The sequence below is a fragment of the Syngnathus scovelli genome, chromosome 3 (assembly GCF_024217435.2).
Source record: "Syngnathus scovelli strain Florida chromosome 3, RoL_Ssco_1.2, whole genome shotgun sequence".
NCBI lineage: Eukaryota > Metazoa > Chordata > Actinopteri > Syngnathiformes > Syngnathidae > Syngnathus > Syngnathus scovelli.
The window spans coordinates 21461574-21481899 of record NC_090849.1 but is presented as its reverse complement, the minus strand read 5'-3'; the positions used below and the strand labels follow the sequence as shown (position 1 = coordinate 21481899).

Below are 20326 nucleotides of genomic sequence, written 5' to 3'. Positions count from 1 at the left end.
TTAAAATGTTTGAACGTATTGGGAGTGATGGCAGAAAGCACAGTTGGAATAATAATGCTAGTCTTCGCCGCCGGCTGCTTTCTTTGCGGCGCTTGCCAAACGTGTTAAAGCAAAAAAAAGGAAAAAAAAAAAGCTGAGCGAAGTATTGTTTCAATTAACATCAAGGCACGGCTCCAGTTTCCAGGAAGTGTATGACAACCATATGGGCCGAGGGATGCGTTTATTTCCCAGGAAAAACAAGAGCCAGTTCAAACAAACAAAAGCAGGCCATCCGCCGAGGCCGTCCGTCCTCACGGGATGCTTTTAGGGATTCCGCCATTACCAATTTATATTTTAACTCGAGACAGAGCTCCTGCTGTCCACTGGCCTTGTCGTGCGCTGGGATCCGCAAGGCATAGCTTTGGCGGCGGCGGCGAAACCCCGGCGGTGAGTCACCAGCAGCCAGAAGCAATCAGTGCCCCGGGATAACATCGGAGACTGCAGTTCGCGTCCTTTTCCAAAACGACTTTGCACTGTTTGCTTGTGGTGGGGAAGTGGCGAAACTATTGGGATACCCGACGCTAGCGAAGCTAACCGCGATTGTTCTCTCTTAGCCATGCGGACGTATGACGACTGTTTCCTTGTCATTGTAGCGGACCACAGAGCAGTCTAGTCCGCCAGCAGCAGACAAGAGTTTTTTGTAATGAAGTGGACGACATGATCGGTTTGGTAATCGTCAGTGGAGGGTAGTAATGTCAACAAGAATGTGGTGGCTCCGCAAGATAACAGCCATCATGCCCGACAGAAATAAGCAGAACTCCGCCAAAGAATCCACATGGCGTTGGGTCGCGGCCTCAGCCGAACCCGAGAGAAAGATCAAGGCCGGTTAATGGCCCTGTTATTACGTCGCTTGGGATTTGTGGCTGGTGACTTCCACATAGCCACTTGAAATAAGATCTGAGCAAAAAGAACCTGTTAGGCTTTGGGGTCACATGATGATGGCAGAAAGAAACAAATAAAAACACAAAAACACGGTTGCCTGGTCACATGTAAGACCGCGCGTAGCCGTTTGTCATGCTAGCGAGCGGGGGATGAAAAGCGCGGCTAATTACAGGCCGTGGCTTCCTCGCTGGCACTAAGAACTTCCTTCCAACTTTATTATATGCTCACAGGCTCGGTGGACTAAAAACGACACAATTATAGTTCAAAGGTAACACGAGATTAGGCATTGATCTGGCCGAGCCGTTTGCACGGAAACGCAAGCGGGATTGACCGTCGCTTTCGACACGATGGGAAAGTGCGGGATTTTCTTCTTCCTTCCACACAGGCGTTGTCCCGCCTTTCTTACGGATCTGAAGTCGGAAAATTCGCCTTTTCCAAGTGGGGGCAAAAGACCCTTCTTAAATGACATTTCCTGGAAAACAATGACAATTCCCAAGCTTTCCATTCACGCAGGAAACCCTCATATCAAGCAGACCAAAACGATTTACTCCCGGTTATTATGAAACGCATGTGTAGCGTTTCCCACCGCGGCCGCCATCCTGGTAGCCATTACGGTTGTGACGCTCATTAATGTCAGCACTCGAGAAAAAAACTCTACCAAGGATCAGGCCAGATGTGGCGCTTTGCGGCGGTCGCGAGATGGGGGACGGGTGGTTGCCTTGAAAACTTGGATCATGTTTTGGCGAGAGACTCTTGCCCGAAAAGACACAGGATGTGCGCCATTTTGGTTTGAAGTTGACTTTTTGAGGTCATTTGATAGCAATTTTGGGAGAGTAGAATTCTGCTCCCAAAACGGAATGATGTATACCAACTCATGGACGGATGGACAGGAATTTAAATTGTCTATACTCCGTGGGGGTGGGGCGTGACAGCCAAGTTTGATTCGGCGCAATAAAAGTCAAGAAGCTAATAAGTCAACGGCACAAGGCCAGAACTTGAGGCTCTCGGCATTAATTCTTTATTGTCGGCATTTATTATTAACTATTTATTTATTTTCAACCTTTAATTTTTTACTTATTATAATGGTTTATTATTTAATTATTTTTTATTTTTAATCTATCCATCCATCTGTATATAAATATATATCCATCTAATTACATGTCAACGCGGAAGAGGAGGCGATGGTGGTCCTCACCTTGCTCGCCTCTCCCGCCGTACTTTATTCGCCGCACCCTGGAGCAAGAGGGGGTCAGTAAGAGTGCAAATTAAAGGGAGGGGGGAACAGATGCCGCTGACCGGCTAATTTTTCGGTCAATGACTCCTCAGAAGGATTTTATAGTCCCTCGTTGCTTTTAATGCCTTTGTCATAAGCTTGCATCCCCCCCCCCCTCCCCCAGATAACTGGACCATAAACCAGGACCTCATTCAAGCCCGAAATAGCCTGGGCTAGAGCGGCACGGCACTTGCTGCACGAATCCCTCACCGCACAAACTCCCGGCTTTAGCCGCAGGACTCCTCGGCAAAAATGGCAGGGCAGCACCTATAAAAACAGATCCCCTGTTATTTCGCCGGCTAATGGCAATCATCTAATCTGCCCGAGCTATACCTGGAACTAATCTAAACGCTCTGCCAAAAATCTTTGTGTTTGAAGTTCCTTGTCAAACCTAGCAATCAAAAAAGGACATCGACATATGGAAGCACCTTTTGTGGACGGGCGGGAACGGAAGGAGCCGGAATCCTTTGCATCTTTTCAATTGGAAAACGTTCAGGCCGTAGAATCCGACAATGACGTACAAGGCAATCAGATGAGAACCCCGAGAAGGCCAATATGAGGACCCCCCAACCCCAATTACCAGAAACCACATCATTTTCTACAGCCAAGGTCTCCAATACTCAGATTCGGTTGGGGAATCCCAACAAATCAACAAAAGTGGAAGACGGCCCGAGAGCGTTCGCTTCGAGGTCCGCTGCACACGCTTGCCATTCCTGGGACGCAACCCATAAGAGATGAAAAGGGCGAGCAGGCTGAGGAGGGACCACAAAAGACAAAGTGATAGCAAGTAAGAAAGACGGCAACGGAAGACAATGAGCACTTTTATCGAGGCCGCCCGCGCGTTGTTAAAGCAGCTAATAAATGACCTGTGTAGCGAGCCCTTCACTTCGCATTGTGCGAAATAATTTAAGACTCGGGCCAGGGCGGTAACTGTGAGCAGCGATGAGACGAGTCAACCCAAGCACTTTCTTACTTTTATGACAACTTTTGATTTTAACAGAGGAATACTTTCTACACCTTACTCGGTCTTAATCAACTGCAGCAAATTACGGCAGAATGTAAAAAAAAATAAAAAATCCCAAGTGCCATGAGTGCTTTCATTTTTTTGCCATTTCTCGAAAGCAAGTTGAACCGCCGAGCGCAAAAACTACGGCCTACTCTTGAAGGGAAGACACCTGACAAAAAAAACAACAACACGTATGAGTTCCTCATCACGTACACGCTTTCATATCAACGCCATCTAGCACATGTTGCTAACGGCCTGGCATGGGGGCGTCTCGAGTCAAGATAAGAGAATCCGTCGGCTCGCGTGCACCTCGGGACAAACATGGCGACGACGTGATCGAATTTCACTGCTGTAATTATCGAATAGATTTCACCCGTACAGCAAACTTGCGTCTGCCGTATTTCCAAAACTACAAGGAGCAACGACAAGGTGCTAAATCTCAAGGAATGACGTTAAAGTGACGCGTATATTCGTCCATTTTAATTGCCACCAAATCATCTGTAAGTATCTTATTTTGAGGGGCAATGTTGTAAGATGAGCAAAATAAATAAATAAATTGCCCTGGAAACAGATGCCTTGCTCAGGGGCACTTTAGCAAGGACCGCAAGAGGTATTACAATGTCCTGTTGAGACTCGCGGCGATTTGAATTACCACGCTTTTCGCTGTATTTTAGGAAGAATCCGGCACAGATGTTTACAGACTGGTCCAAACAGAAGCGCCTTTTGTACCTCCGGGAGCGGCGTCGCGGCGGTGATGCCATTCTCATCCATGCAGAGAAACTTTCCTCACTATGGTGAATCCTTTAAGTGTTGCCTGTCTGCTTGACTTCCTGTTGTCTTTCTTGGGCAGTCTCAAATGGAGCCTAGCTCTTAAATGAATCGCCATTAGAGCATTGGGATGAGCGGTCCCCAATCCATTCCTGACAGGTCTCCTAGGTCTTGCAGTCACAAATGAGGGATTACAATGTTCCCACTTCAAAATGGCAACCTAGTCTTGGCCGCAGATAATCTGATCTTGACCAGGAACAACAGTTGTACATCTCAGAGTTGATCTAATCTGACTACAACATCAGTACTAGCCTACCTACAGCCACACTGTCGAAAAACACAAATGATGTTTGTTGATCATTAGTCTCATTCTTCCTGCACTGCCCCCCTGTGGTCTGGAGTGACGTCAATCGAACCCCAGCGGTGCTATATCTCACGGCGCGACAGGAACCGAGACCCGTGGATTCTCAATGAGCCGTACTGCCAAGCCTCACATCTTTTACTCGCGCTGCCTCGACATCAAAAGGGGGTTAGCGCCTCGGAGGGAGAGGCGAGCCAGACGACGCTAAACACACCTGTTTTTTATCCCGCTGTTTGTGCATTGCTTGGCTGGCATGTGAGGAATGTAAATTACATATGCTTTGGTTGCGTTGCAAAGGGGGTTACGGTGTTCAGCCCCCCCCCCGAAACCTCCGACGAAGTCCGACGTGATTACGGGGTCCGGAGACAAAAAGGAGGAGGGAGAAATCAAAGGGTCTGTGGTCGAGGAAACGCAATCTGCAGCCGCAGATCAAATGCGTGGCTTATCTTCCTTGTTTATGCCTGACAGGCATCATTATCACGTTGCCTGGTCTCAAAGGCCTGCGAGGGTGGGGAGACACTGAAGCCATTGTTTCAAAGTTAAACAGGAGGACTTGAGCAGTAAACTGGCCACCCCTCATCTTTTTTGGATACTGACATTTGGGGTTGATGGTGTGGGTGCAGACGGCTCTTTGTTCAGCCGGAGCTTCTCAACCTGGGGTCTTGGGACTTCAGGGCATCCAGAAGGTATAGCTCAGAGGTCCAAAATGAGTTGCAATTTCGCTAAAGTTTTACGGCATTTAAATCTGAATCTTTGCGATAACATTTTTTAATCTGGAAAATAAAGATGTCCAGAATCAAAGGTGAAAAGGTCTTTTGGAAAATCACTTGTGTGTCCTTTGTTGTTAAACTTTGAGCTTGATATCTTGAAAACGTTTTTTTGTGGGATTACTTCTTTTATGTCCTGACAAATGACATTCTTGTAGACAAAGATTAACACTTTTATTTCTAGAAAAAGTACTTTGGGATTTTTATTAATTGAGTAATTAGAAAATAAAAAAAATATCTCAGGTCATATTTAATATATGAGTACAGTTTTTGATTAAAAAAAGTTAAATAATTTGTTAATTATTCAAATTAAATTTGTTATTGTAATGAAAAAAGAAAAATTTATAAATTAATATGAACACTAAATACTTCACTATTAGGAAAATCAATGATTCCACATTTTTAATCAAATAATTGATTGGGGAAATGACTTCAATTTAAAAAAAAAATTACTCAAATTAGAAAACAATCATTTGTATGATTTTTGATACAGAAAACTATTTTTACAAAACAAAAAAATTGTGGATTCACAATTGGATTCATGAATAGTTCACTAAAATCTGAGTGAATTACTATTTTATCATTAAAATGAACTCTGACCTACAAATGAAACCCTGGAGGACAAACACCTCGCATTCTGCCTGCAGCACACTCGCTGCTCTTCTCATTAGTTATTTCCTGTTGTGGCGACTTCCTGTCAATCATCTTCGGTGCGTGAGTGAGGGCAAATTTTAACGTTGTTTTTCTTTTGTTTACTTAGACAATGGCAACTTCCTGCGGTGTTTTCATCCAACTCGTTTGTTAGGTCATAACCTCTTGATTGCAGTTTCAGTTACAAGGACGACACAAATTCCACCGGTGACTGTACATGTTTGTTTTTGTCATCTCGGTTACACTCCGCAGCTCAAGTGACAAGAGATTTCATGATTCCAATATGGGTCATATTAAAAAAAAGTCTCACCTTGAAAAAAAAAATAATAAGATGGTAACCTTGAGTTATGGTTTTAGCAATAGAATTGAACCACTCAGGGCAAACATATCGAGAATGAATATTATATGATTAAAAAAAGTTTGATTCCAAGTTCTGCACTCATGTAAGAGTCTTCCTCGGGAGCCAGCCCAAATGTTTTAGGGTCAACTCTTCTTTGCGAGACTTTTAATTGCCTTTTTTTTTTTTTTTTTTTTTTAAGTCCGGTCACAACGTGCAGACATCGCCCATTCGCGGCATATCCGATCTCTAATGGACGTGAGCTAAAAAGAGTTTTTATTGTCTCCAGAGTCACAATAACAGCGGCACAATGAGCCGCTAAAGAGGCCCGCGCAGTCTTTCGGACCCCTTTTGAAAAAGCCGGCGTCTCCGATTCCCGATCTGGCTTCTGAAAGCGATCCCCCCCTTTTCACTGTGGTTTGTGCGACTGTGGGAAGAGCGACCGTACCGGGAAGCAGATGGTTCGGTTACAAGACAAGAACGGTGGGCGGGGGAGGGGATGGGTTATCCCACCGGCCTCAGTTACGGAGGATCCATTGAGGGCCGGAAGATTCTGTTTCATGGCGTCGGTAGAGTGTGACCGACTCGCTGTTATTGGGGGGGTAAGCTGCAGCCGTTCTATCTTGACCTTCGATGCAGGAGGCCACCTGAAGACTTCAATTTCAGCCATGGTGAGCAGCTCACTTGCAAAATATCCAAGTTTATCCTTCCAACTAATTTTCGCTGTACTCTGCTGAAAAACACGGACATCAAAATATCAATGATGTCATCAAGTCATTGTTCTTCTCCTAAGCGTTACCGTCACCAAACAACCCGCCGAGCCACTTTACCGGCTTTGTTGGCGTGTTTGCGATCCATTTTGACTCGCTCCGAATCTTTTGTTCCAATGTTTGCTCAGCCGTTGACGCGCGTCGAACGTATTCATGTCACCGGGTAGGAAATGTACGGCTCGAACCCGCAAAGTGAGTCCACCGCAAAGATAAAAAGAAAGTCGAGTTTGTCGGACAGGTCACGTTTGACACATTTAATATCCCGCCATGTGTTGCTGCTTAGGATCAGAAGCCAGAATTCCATGTGACCCTACAAAATCCTTTTTTTTCTGCTCGCAACCAAAATTAGACCGATGATTGGCAAGAAGTACAGAAGATGTTTGAAATGTCACAAGCTTTATTAAAAGCATGCTCTGAAGAAAAAAAAAAAACTATAAAGACCAAATGTCAGAAAGTTTTTTTTAGGCTGGGGATATAAAAAGAAATCCAAAGGGCCCAAACCGCTAGTGAGGCTGCAAGTGGGACTCGCCCAAAGATGATTTTTTTTTGGGGGGACATTCACATTGGATTGAACACGATTGAGCAAAGTCTGTTTCGTAATCTGGGAGCCCCCCTAATTTCATTCTAAATTAATTTTGACACTACGACTGGGCCGCTCACGTATTGGCCGTTTTGTGACTTCTGTTTTTCCCTTCCTGTTCCATTGTAGCTTCCTGTTCCTTTGTCACTTCCTGTTTCCTTGCTCTTTATTGTTTCCCCGCTCCCATCATCTCTCAGTCCAAGAGACTTTCGATAAAAACCAGGCTTGCCCATGGGGACACCCCCCCCCCCCCCCCCCCCCCCCCCCCCCCCAATGGTGGTTTGGGGCCACGAGAGCTTGGCAGCGTGGGCCGGTGGCGATTTCAAGACGTGTAAAACGGAATTCAGGAAAGAGGGAATAACAAGCGCGGGATGCAGGGAGGTACCGCGATCAAACCAAAGCAGGCCTTTGAACGTGACAGGCCCGCCCGCCCGCCAGCAGTCACGGCGGCAGGATAATAAGCACCACTGCGCTGCTAATAAGCGGCTACGTTTTTCCGGCGGGGGAGGCAGTTCGATTCCCTGGCACGGATGGCAGAGCGAGGGAGGGCGTCTCCTGCCTGCACAACGTCACCCCCCCTGAGGGTATTTCCGCTTGCTAACCTCTTGTCACTCAATTGTCAATTCTACACGAGTGCAAGACTTTTGAGATCCTTCAGCTTCCTGCCGCCGACGTCTTCAAATAGGGACGATACGTGACCGGTCATTCGCCTTCGAAACGGAGCACGTAAGCGAGCGGTGTCGCTTTGTTTCGCTCAGGTTAGCTTATCATATTCCGCCACGCCGTAGATAAGACAACAAACAATCCACACGGCAGATAAAATCACATCTTAAGTAATCTTCAAATTGGAATCATTCCTAGTTCATTCCAAGATTCACTTAAAATTGTTGACATGCATAAGATGAAACTTGAACTTGACATTCACAATAGAAAATATGATATATATATAAAAAATAAAAGGCCCAAAGCGTTTCATTACTGTGAACACTCCCTTTCGTTTTGCTCCATGTGTGTCCATGTAAAGCCGACAGTCAAATGTGTTTGCGTCATCTCGCTGTGTGTGTGCAGTCCAAACACACACACACACACACACACACACACACAAACACCTGCGCAAACTGACAACTGGAGCCAGACGCCGACTTGGCAGCCTTTGACGAACACACCCTGCTCGGTTGAAGAAGAGTTCATGTTTTGCACACAAGGGAGCAAACACACACACACACACACACACACACACACAACCAACAGTTGGCTGCCTTCATAAGTCACCGTACGTAAACTCACCAGTGACAACAAAATCTATCAAATAAGAACGGCTGCATTCACTTTTCTGTTCCATCTTCGATTAAGTCGTATTGACGGGAAATATGATGGATGTGTTTGGATGCAAATTAAAAGTACAAAGAAGAAAAAGGAAGGTGACCGATCATCATTTTGGTTAAAGCTAAAATCAAGTTTGGCCAAAGACTCAAAAGTAGTTTTCTTTTTTTCCAGTAAAGTATGGACATCATTTCAATTGGAAAAGATTTCATTGTCGAAAAGTTGAAATAGTGAAGATTTGACAAATTCTACATGAAAAGACCTATGCAGACAATAAATAGATTATTAGTGATTAATATACAATTAGCTGTCAATCAATCGTAAACTGATCTTGAATTATGGCGAGGATGTGGAATCTCTCGTCGATGAATCAAATAAGTTTGAGTCGATTGATTCCCTCCATTCCACACTCGCGCCATAATTCAACATCAGCTTACTGAATAATCAGCCAACAGTCTTTAATTTTCAAATCATGGGGAAAAACAAGCTTAAACTATCCAAAACTATCAGGCAGATCATTTTTGAAAAGTTTACGTTAATATCGTCATCTCAATCAAAGTAATTAGACTGTCCGTCAAAGAGCAAGACAGCATTCCTCAGCAGGCCTCTGCTTGACGGGGCCCGAGCTAACCGGGTTAGCCTCGGAGGGCAAAGGCAGGATGTGACGCGCTCGGCGCCCGAGTTATCCCTGGAAGAATGAGAGAAATCCTTCACGGACAAAATGCAAGTTTGGCTTCCAAATTGCAAGGGATGAAGAAAATGAAGCAGAAAACGTCCATCCTTTGCCTAATGCGTTTGTAAACGTTGAGTAGACGAGTCGATAGGGGAGGGGGTGAGCAGTTACGCAAAGAAGCGGGAGGAAAATGAAAGACATTTTTGTTCTGATTATTAATGTGCATTGTACTAAAAAAAAAATAATGTTGCCAACGGTTCTAAAAATCCCAATGAGTGAAAAAAAAAGATTCAAAATCCGAATGAAACTGGAACGATCACAAAATGGCAACATGTTTTCAAACAAGGGGAATCCCAAAAGGAAACCATCGCACCAAAAACATCTCATCAAAGAATATCGGGACATGTTATTGCAACACTTATCTCCACTACATCTGTCAAGGAAAGGAATCCAAACAAAAACAAGGCGTCAGGCGTGTTTCCACAGCAAACGTGATTTCATATGCAAATGTGGTCGCCACATGCACTGGCCGACATGGGCGGATGCTCCACGAGGTGTTTTTTTTGTTTTTTTTAAAAAAGCTTTTCTGGGCCTTTTTTTTCCGGAGCCAAAATAGACCAAATGAAAAACGGTCATTACATCTTAAGAGGTCTTGTAAACACATGAAATGATTGTTGAATACGCAATCGACTCCCCCCCCCCCCCCCCCCCCCTCTCGTTCCCCACTCAGCGTTATGAGGGGGAATACCGCGGCTTTAAATACTTTTGTGTTAATACATAGGTGCACATGGGAGCAGTTACGCAGCAGCCCAGATGGCCGACCCTCTAATTTAAAGCCCGAAGGGTGTTATTAAGAAGACAAAAAAATTAAAAAGGAAAGCCTGCGGATTTTTTTGCCGCTTCTGACATGAAAGGCGGCGCAAATTACAGCAAAAGGCAGGCAGGGCTCGGTTTTTGCGGTCAGCCTTATTAGATATCTGCGACGAGGTTATGACCCAATATTGCGCGCGGGGGAGGTGCGCACATGCTCCAGAGTGTGACGCAAAAAAAAAAAACCTGAACGTGTATTTAAAAAAAAAAAAAAAAAACGTGTTTGCATTGCAAAGCAGTGCAGGGGCTTCGATTCAAGGTCTGTTTAGGTCGTCTGGAGGACATTCAAATATAATGTAAAGAAGCCTGGGACAGGATTTTTTTCTTATTTTGACCACTGAGGGTCGCCACGCTCGAGGTGGACACTATAATAATATCTATGACTTTGAGTGTGCATGGCTTTAGAGGGCTATTATTTATTAGCTACCCATTATTTTCAACGCATTTAGACGGAAGTCGAGAGTTTCATGTGTCTGAGTCAGCTTCAGCACTTTTAAGAATTCAAAAGTGATAAATCAGTTGAATTTAAATAATAGCGGCTAGGTCAAATTCGACTGTATTGCAAAATACTTGATGTTGCGCTAGAAACGTTTTTGTAACATTCAGGTATGTTAGGTGTGTTATCAAAGGGGTTCACTTCTCTTTTCTGATCAAAATGTTAACATTTTTACCTAATTTCAAGAATTCCAGTCGTATAAATTCACATTTGCATCAACGCTGTCGGAACATTGGAGAACATATACATATAAAGTAAATGCAAACATCAAAAATTGTGATTTGGTGTATTACCAAAGGTTTCATCTGTGCGTAAGCGGACCTCATCTTCCAGATTTCATTATTTTGTATGTTGCTGATATTTAGCCCAAAATGACGGTATTTCCAACAACCCCAAAGTAATAATTCACATTCATATCAACTCTATATTCTAATTTGGTTCTAGGCTGCACTATCCCATTTGGTCTGTGATTCATATTTTAATATCAATGCATGTATATTGATCCAAAAGACGGGCACGCACGCTCAAGAATTCCAATGCAACAGGAGGCTCAGTGCACATCGGAATAGAACAAATTCGGACCCAACCACAAACTTAAAACGCACCTTTTCCGCACAATAAGAGAAGATATTCTGAGCGTTATGTCTGAGATTTTAGTTTAGGTTCCATTTGCAAGATGGGGGGGGGGGGGGGACATCTCTGCGTGTGTCCGCCGAAGGGAGACGCTTTCTCGGAGCGAAGCCTACTCGGGGGACCGCGACGGAGCAAAGTTCGGAGGCGCGAGAAAGAAGATACAAAAATAAACCGAAGACAAAAGAGAAGGAGAAGACGACAGCTAAGGGGGAAAAAAAAAGTTGAATCAAGAGAACAGGTTGTGGACTCACCGGTGTCGAAGTGAGAGAGCGAAGCGGAAGACAGGAAGCAGAAGCCGGCCAGGAGCAGCAAAGACGCGGCGGTCCAGGGGTTCATGGTCCCAGGTGAGGTGGAGGAGCTTGAGACGGACAGGGCTCAGCTCTCCGCTCGACTCACGCTCTACTCTGCAAGTCCGTGAAACGAGCCGGCAGTCTACTCGCGGTGGTGGTGGTGGAGGGGGGGGAGTGGAGGCAGGCGCGGAGGGATCCAATTTCCAGGCCATGTGACGGGAAACCCAGCCAAACACTTTCAACCTGCGACGGGGAGGACGAGGAGGAGGGTGGAAGGGGTTAGTCAAGTGTTCAAACGCACACAAAGCGCATGTTTAGAGTAGTCTTTCCAAATTTTAGTTAGCCCAAGGCTCATATGTATGACAGAAAACTCGTGGCTCGGCAAATCACCACCGAGCAGAAGTTTTTTCTTCCAAAAAGTGTGTAGAATAATCGATTGATGTATTGGAGTTTTTTTTTCAATATTGTTTTTTGTTTTGGGGTGGGGGGCACAAAAAATGCTAGAAATGCTCCACAAAAAATGTTGTGTATTTTAATGGGGAAAAGTAGCACTCTATAATATTGTACTTTATCATACAATTAAAAATTATTTAACACTTTTGTTACTTTGCATCGATTGAATGTTACTCTAGAGCTGGTGTGACCATCTTGGCCACAGGGGGCAGTGTAAGAGAGATAATCATACTGATTATTGAGACGGTATGAATCCCATAAGACAGTCCTATTTTGCTATCAATAGCGTTATGTTCATCTTGTTTTGGTTGTTTTATTGTTTCACAAAAGAAAACAAAGATTAGTCTCAAATTTACTGTTCTGCTTGACGCACTTCTTTCTCCACTTTCTTAGCCAGACACGGAGTGTTTTTGGTGAACTCCACTCGAGTCCTACTGCTGTGAATTATTTGATGTCATAATAATATTAATGGGAAGTAAACAAACTCAGTGTGTGAAAAGGGCAACAGACAGGAAGGCCATTCAAGGCAGACATCATTAAACCACTCCATTAAATGTCACTAATTAGCTTTAATTGAGAGCGGCATATAATTATTTTTAGGATAATGTGACAGTCATACAAACAGGTCCTGTTCCATTTCAGTGAGAAACAGCACCCCCTGGTGCTGATCTAGCGTATTAAGTGCTTTGAAAAGGCATAAACGAGCTTTAAAACTTTTGAAAACATAATATACATTGTGGCTCCTTCTTGTGTGCTTCAATACAACACAGTCACACAATAGAAGAAGAGTTTCACAGCTCGTAAATAACACAATAAGTTCTTTTGAGAGGATAAAGAATATATGACTGAGGTATTGTGTTAAAAAGTGACCAAACAAAGGCTCTTATCTTAAAAAATTCTTATGTCAAGTCACTTGTATCTCAAGGCACCACTGCACGTGAACTATGCTAACAATTGTCCAGCGTGTTGGCTCAGTTAGCCGAGCTAGACCGGCTAGTATCATTGGCTCCATTTATACTTTGCTGACATCTCGCCATTAGTGCGTGTCAGAAACAACGTGATTGTCCAAATGTTTGTAAAATGGAGTGTAAAAGTCAATGTTCCCCAAGGGGGGGGGTTATTTGAGGATGGTAGGACGAAGGGTCCGTTCAGCAGCGTCTTAGTGGTTAGTGGAAACACATGTTGACAGCCATTACTCAAAAGAGTGAGAGGCAGCTGATACGCCTTCAAACAAAATCCTTCAAATCTCAGCTTGGGCCTTGCGCTTCAATGTGTTTCGCATTTCCTGTTTTGGCAGGACGCGCGCTCGTCCTTGGAAGCGCGACTCTATTGTCGTGCGCGTCAACTGCACAGATTATGCAATTGCTTCAAAATGTGAAACAGTTCTTGGGTGTTTTCGTAATGTGTTTAAATTAAATAAATTAAATTGATACCGTTTCAATGAAAAAAAAATGTGACAATTTCTAATAACTCCTCCTTTACAGTGGCAGGCAGGGGAAAAAAAAAACCCAAAAATTCCCTGCCTCGTTAAGCACGTCGTTATTAAGCGGGACTTTGCCGCAACGTTTTCTCTTCTCTTTCCCGAGGCCCGGAACAAAGCCGGCGGTGCATTCTGTGACTCGGCAGACAGTGGGAATTCCCACACCTGCTCCTGAACACACAGGTGATATCATAAATCTCCTGACGCGCCCAATTACGACTGAGATTTTTTTCATATCAGATCTTATCCAGGTTCAGACGCTACTCGAGTATTACACTCCGCTTTTGAGGCTGAAACTCCTTCCATGCTGGAATGAGTGCGGCCCTCGGCACACTGCTCATCAAATGCAGCCTTTTTGTTTTTTTATTTCGTTATTCTGTAAATTCCACAGCTTCTGAGGTAGTCTCGAAAGTGGAAGAGTCGACATGAATCCCCTCCACTTTACATTCCATGTCAGTGCCTTTAAAGCACTTGTCTGTTTTTTTTTCCCAATCTAAAAAAGGAACACAAATGTCCGCAAAGCTGCGGTGAATTTGTATTTTTCTTTCTTACCGAGCATGACTGATTGGCTTTTTAATAGCTTCCTGTGCCGCTCCGCGAGAAAACATCTGGGAGGTCGGACCGAGTCCGCCGGCTCTGCGCTGAAAAGACGCGGCATGGAAAATCAGACCGAGGGCCTCGGGGGATGAAGTGAAGCCTCAAAGGGGGTTAAAAGGGGGGGTAGGGTCTTTACGTCTGCAGCCGTTTAGTTGGAATGGCCTGTAAAAAAAAAAAAAAGCGGCACAGAAGCCGAGGGTCAACCGTGGGTCACGCCACTGACGTTAAATTCTGCCATGGAAATGCACACCGTCGCCCCCTAGTGAATAGGGCAGTGCCCAGCTCCTCATTAATCAAGTGTCACTTTTTTAAATTGTGAATTAATTATAAATTTATCCAAATTAGGAGTGTTGGTCCTTGGTGGAGGTTTGAAAAAAAAAAAAAGACGATATCTGTACGGAGAACGTTGCAGACATTGCAATGCAGGCAGCAGTAGACATTTAAAAAGAAAAAGAACAAACCATTTAAAACCACGTTTTTAAATTGACATCTGTGGGACAGCAACATAAAAAAAAAAGTAGCAGACAGGCACAGACAGATCACATTTTACATCCTCATTTGATTCACTTCAATCCCAAAGGGAAATAAATAATCAGAGGGGAAAAGATGCGGTGGCTTAATTGCCTCGGCTGCCTCGGGAGTAAACTCCGACTGGGGCATGAAAGATGGGAACGTTGCGTTTCTATTTTGATGACATTTGTCGAATTTGAATAAAAAAAAATTCCCAGAGGGGAGGCACACCGATTTTGTGGTCAGAGAACATCAAAGTGTGTAGGAAGAAAGAAAGAAGGGCTAAGTTTTTGCAGATGATTATCGACAGATATTGAGAAATGAGAGGCTTAACTTGTTCATTTGGAAACTAAATAGCATTATTTATTATATATCAACGTATTATCTTTAAATATCTTTTGATTCATTTCAAAGTCTATTTCACTTTGAGTGTGACCGAATAAAGTTTAGGAGCGATCCAAATTGGGATCAGTGGCCAATCGTTGTTGACTGGAAAAAGGAGTCAAAAATGTCGGTGGGCGGAATGTGGCTTTGCGTCAGCCACCCAAAAAAAAAAAAAAAAAAAAAAAAAAAAATGTTAGGCAGCCTTCAAAGGCTTCTTCTCCTCAGTGAGCTTTTCCTTGAGGAGTTGAAGCAAAGGGCACACATGTGCTCCAAACGCAAAGCGAGTGTTGACATGATTTTTATTCCAGCCTCTTGCCAAGCAAGATTTGCGGCTTTTTAACAAAACATCAAGGGGACCCGGGGTCAAGGGGGGGCAGGGGGGGGGGGTTCATCACATGACTCACGTCCACCAAGACTTTCTTGGCTGAAAGGACCGAGACCTCCATGACTGCCTTTAAGTTATGCAAAATGTTAATTCCGTTCTTCTCCAAACACCGCCTGATGATTTCCGGATGAGGAAAGTTGGTACGGGTTCCAAATCCAACCAGCCCGGAGGAGTCCTGATTTATTATTATTTTTTGAATGGTTTGTTGAAACTATTAACTGAAAGTGACACTGTGACATGATCCTACGTAAAGTCTTAATTCGCCTTCCCAAGCCGATTTGCCAGACGGGCTTCCTCTTTGGATCCTCTTGGAAAGCCTTTCAGACAGCTTCACCTCCCACTCGCCTCGCTGCTTATTTTCACTCCGACACACACCCACATACACACGCGCAGACATTTGTGTGGTGAGCCGCCAGCAGACTTGTTCAAACGTGCCGAGGAACCCTGCGTGAGGAAAACACCCCTCGCACGTTGTCAGGAGCGACCCGTTGCGTACCCGTGCACACACACGTGCATCAACTTTCCATACATTAAATCTTTCTTCCATATATAAAAATCATATTTGTCATTTAAATATGAATTGATGTGTCTGCACTTGTTCTGGGCGGGATTGCTTACACTTAAGGAATGTTTCACCTTTTTCCCACCGTGCACGGGTGTCTCCTCTGATGTGGGAGAAGAAGTACAGGTGCACTTCATCACCTCTAGCGTCCCGGGCTAGGCTGACGTGACAGAAAGCCTTTCATTAGCCAGAAGAGCCGCGAGCTACGCAGCTAGCGAGTCCGCCTGCCCGCCCGCCCGCCCGCCAGTGCCACCGTTTTGTGCGATACGCTGACAAAAGGGAATTTACGAGTGTGACTTACAGGTCCGGGCCGTGTCGGGGTATCGAATATGCGGGTGGAATGCCTCGCTCTTTGTTGGCACAACATGAAGGCTGGCGGTAGGAGAGGAAATGGGCGGGGAAGACCTGGAGCGAGGCACCAGATAACAGCCGGATCACCTTTCCAACAAGCAATTCATCACTTTGGAAAAGCAGAAAGCAATAGTGTGAACTGAACACATCGGCACAATTTGGTGATTTTTTTTTTTAAGCCTAGCTAAAGCCATCAAAACAGTTAGTTTCAAGATTCTTTCAGCACGTCAAAAAGTGAACTGCTTGGTGGCGAAGATTCAGAAGACGAAAAGTGAAGACGATTTCACCTTTGCCTTCTGAAAACATCTGCGAGCTAACGTCGCTATCGCAAATCCAAAAAGTGTTTCGGTGAAACCCCGTCTGCGCCCTCAGCTTTGCTCTTATCGCACAAAAACATGTGATATCATCTTGAAATATTTGCATTGTCGCCATGGCAACAGTGCTCTTGGCTACTATATGAACCAAATTAACAAATAAATAAATTTTTTGCCAAGTAAGATTTGATTCATTCTTGTAATACGAAAACATTAGAACGAATGTTTTTGGAAATATAAAATGAAGATGTATTTGTTCTCCGAATATCAGACTTTCGTCTTGCGAGCTCACGATTGCATCTCACAGCCTAAATAAACAGCAAGAGCTTAGACATTTTTTTTTTTTTCTGTTTCTTCATGTCCTAAGTTTTTCTGCCAACAAAGTCAAAGAGGCTGGCTGGCTGGCTGGCAAGTTGACGCAGGCTCATTTGGCATGCAGACGGCGTGGCAGCCCTTTATGAATATGCAGAAGAGGCGAGATAAGGACGTCACCCGTGATTAGACTCAGCTTCCTCCACATTGCGAGTCTTCGCCGGCGCTGTGGGTCCGCGGAAACGGGAAGCTGAGTGGGTGGATGCAGATGTCGCTACAATTCCTTTGAGTAAACTCTGACTGTCGCATTCAACTGCATGCTAATATATGGAGAGTATGGTAATATGGAATATTACTGTTCGGTTACGAGGGCAGAGTATTAGCGGCAGGCATAAAAAAAAAAGGACAAAGAAATATATATATATTAAAAATTTTTTAAAAAGAGTTTTAGTCACAGTGAACTAAAGAACACATTTAATGAGTAAGTGGTCAAATTTACAAACGGATCCTGTTTAGTTCATTGATTAGGAAAGTTGTTTTTTTTGGTTTCAGAAAAACAAGTCAAAGTGATTGATATTTATTCACACATTTTGATTTTCTTTGGGAATGTCTTTAAGCTTTACTTGAAACTTTTTGTCTCCCCTCAAAATTTTACTCCATTATAAAATACTGCAAAGTAAAAAAATATATATTTATGTTTGGAAGAAAATTACATGTTTCAAGTGTAAATTATATTTTGTTATATCACCTCGTACCCCCATAAAATGCATTTTCACCCAATCTACTGCTTCACTTTTTGATTTTTTTTTTTGTTTTTTTTAAAGATTCAGACCAACTTGTAGTATTATCATTGTCATTTATAATGTGGCAGTTGGAGAAAAAAAAAAAAAAAAGGGGGGGGGGGCGTATAGGTAAATACTGCCATCTCGATGCTGGTAGCGTCAATTACATTTGAGCATTTATTTGTTATATTCATTCGCAGGACTTTATTCTTCTAAGTGTGAAAAATAGAGTTTAAAAAAATGTGTCAATTACCATACGTGTGAGTAAAATATATTTCATTGGCACAATTTGAGAGAAAAAAGCACAACATTGCTTACTTTGATTTCATGGGGTCCAAGTTGTCTTGTTGCGTCATGGTTCTGTGCCATTGGACGTTCAATAGTTTGTTTGTTGCAGTTTTTATCGACACAAAACCTTCGTTAAGAAATTAAACTTATTAACTAGAAAAGGAAAACTGAAGATTTAGCAGCAGAAAGATTGGGTTAAGGGGAGAATAGCATAAAACATGAAGTCAACGAAAAAAGAGCTGAGTCATGATTGGATTGGATCCATCGCCATCTCCCACGATGCACTGCGGCAGGCACAGCGACGACGCATGCGCATTTGTAGCTACTCTCCATCAGTCGACGTCCGATGAGCATGAATTAAAATATATTTATTTAAAAAATATTTTGCACAGTACAGTTAGTACGATATTACAGCCTTCAAATTCACAACTGAATGGCAACATAGCGAGAAAAAAGAAGGATTTTTTAAAATGTGTCTTGTGAGCTAGCAAGCTAATAGGCTAGCCCATGTAATTAGCTTATTTCATTACATTTGTGTCCAAATGTACCTTCTTTCCACGGTAGTCGCCTCTTTAGCCGTCTTTTTTCTCTTGAAATGGATGAAAAAGCGACGCTACTGCACGGACGTCAAAAGGCTCGACGGGAAAACGGTTCTTATTACGGGTAAATTAGACCCCTACAAATATATTAGCGTTTTTAAACTACACACCAATTTGTTTTAATTGTGCCTATTACAAGTTATATTTCATTATTCCGAATCAGATAATGTGTCACACTGTTTTGTTAACCTTATAAATAAATTGTAACGTTGCAACATACTTTTTGTTTTGCACAAGTGGAATGTTCCAACATAAAGTATTTTCTGAATTTTTATATCATTAGCAAAATTGTTGCCTTACATGCAGGGGGAAGTTCGGGCATCGGCAAGGAGACAGCCGTAGCGTTGGCCATGAGAGGCGCCCGCGTGGTGATTGCCTGCCGAGATGCGGATAGGGCAGAGAAAGCGGTGCGGGAGATCAAATCCCGCAGCCGCAACCTGGCTGTAGTTTGCATGGAGCTGGACCTGGCCAACCTGCGCTCAGTGCGCAACTTCTGCAAGAGCTTCCTGCAGAAGGAGAAGAGGCTTGACATCTTGATCAACAACGCAGGTGGGTCCATGGGTAAAGACCACGAAAAACTTCTCGACACACGTGACCTTATAAATGAGCGAGCCGCCTTCTTCCTCCAGCCATGCCGGCCATCCTGGACTGGACAGACGACGGCTTTAGCATGTGCCTGGGCGTCAATCACCTGGGCCACTTCCTGCTCACCAATCTACTTCTGGGCCGCCTGAAGGAGTGCGCCCCCAGCCGTGTGGTCACGCTCACCTGCTCCAGCTACAAGTACCAGAAGCTGGACTTCCAGGACCTCAACTACAACCTGCTGCCCTTCTTCACCTACTGCCGCAGCAAGCTGGCCAACGTCTACTTCAGCCACGAGCTGGGTCGCCTTACGCAAGGGAAGGGCGTCACCTCCTATGCAGTGCACCCCGGTGAGACGCTTCGATGTCTTGAGCGGCGTGTTCATTATTTAGGATTTTTCATTAGTTTTTATTTAATTTTAAATTATGTCAGTTTCTAGAGGCCACATTTGATATATATTTTTCTGCTTTTTAGTCTTTCAAGTTATAATTTAGTGTTTATTTTATTTGTATTATTTTTAGTTACGTGAGCATCCTATTAAAATGACGGAACTTGGCTAACACTATGCTAATGGCTAATCAGCATGCTAACAGATAATCTTCATGTTATTTCCACAGGCTTTGTGCAGAGCGAGTGGACATGCCATTATTCTTTTTTGTTCCGAGCTGTGATGCGGGTCCTCATGTGGATGTTCTCCGTGTCCTGCGAGGCGGGCGCTCAAACCGTGGTCTACTGTGCCGTGTCGGACGAAGCGGCCATTCATGGCGGCGGATACTTTGTGGATTGCCGGGCGGCCACCTTGCGACCATTCGCCCGTGATGCCGGTGTGGCCAAGAAACTGTGGGAGGCCAGTGAGCGGCTTGTCAAACTGGCATGATGTTATTTTTTTTTATATTTTTGCCATGATTTTCATGAAAGTTATGTTATTGAGTTGAGTCATTTAAAAATAAAATGTGTTTTTTAACAGACTCTAAAGTTGAGTAAACGAACCATCCATTGACAAAAGAG

At 43.9% G+C, this 20326-nt stretch overlaps 2 protein-coding genes across 4 annotated transcripts in view; one reads left to right on the top strand and one right to left on the bottom strand.

The window, feature by feature from the left end:
- kremen1 (kringle containing transmembrane protein 1) overlaps nt 1-18329 on the bottom strand; it is a 31773-nt gene extending 13444 nt beyond the window's left edge. For 2 of the 3 annotated variants that reach the window (XM_049763264.2, XM_049763267.2), the window contains exons 1-4: nt 18168-18329; nt 16392-16550; nt 14205-14411; nt 11681-11962 (exon numbers count right to left, since the gene is read on the bottom strand). In XM_049763264.2, the coding sequence (XP_049619221.1) occupies nt 11681-11765 (85 nt within the window). In that variant the 5' untranslated portion in view covers nt 11766-11962; nt 14205-14411; nt 16392-16550; nt 18168-18329. The remainder of the gene's footprint in view (nt 1-11680; nt 11963-14204; nt 14412-16391; nt 16551-18167) is intronic. The other variant, XM_049763265.2, reaches the window with a different exon arrangement.
- Nucleotides 18330-18429: 100 nt separating this feature from the next.
- si:dkey-174n20.1 (uncharacterized protein LOC796174 homolog) lies at nt 18430-20293 on the top strand. The gene is made up of 4 exons (XM_049763391.2): nt 18430-18800; nt 19043-19285; nt 19366-19668; nt 19936-20293. The coding sequence occupies exons 1-4, from the start codon at nt 18680-18682 to the stop codon at nt 20193-20195; spliced, it is 927 nt and encodes a 308-aa protein (XP_049619348.1). The 5' UTR covers nt 18430-18679; the 3' UTR covers nt 20196-20293.
- Nucleotides 20294-20326: the final 33 nt, after the last annotated feature.

What these genes read in the sequence shown, in the direction of transcription:
- si:dkey-174n20.1 (XM_049763391.2), top strand. Translation starts at nt 18,680, where the DNA reads ATGTACCTTCTTTCCACGGTAGTCGCCTCTTTAGCCGTCTTTTTTCTC. An exon ending in CATCTTGATCAACAACGCAG is followed by an intron (nt 19,286 to 19,365) that starts GTGGGTCCATGG and finishes TTCTTCCTCCAG; the next exon opens with CCATGCCGGCCATCCTGGAC. An exon ending in CTCCTATGCAGTGCACCCCG is followed by an intron (nt 19,669 to 19,935) that starts GTGAGACGCTTC and finishes TTATTTCCACAG; the next exon opens with GCTTTGTGCAGAGCGAGTGG.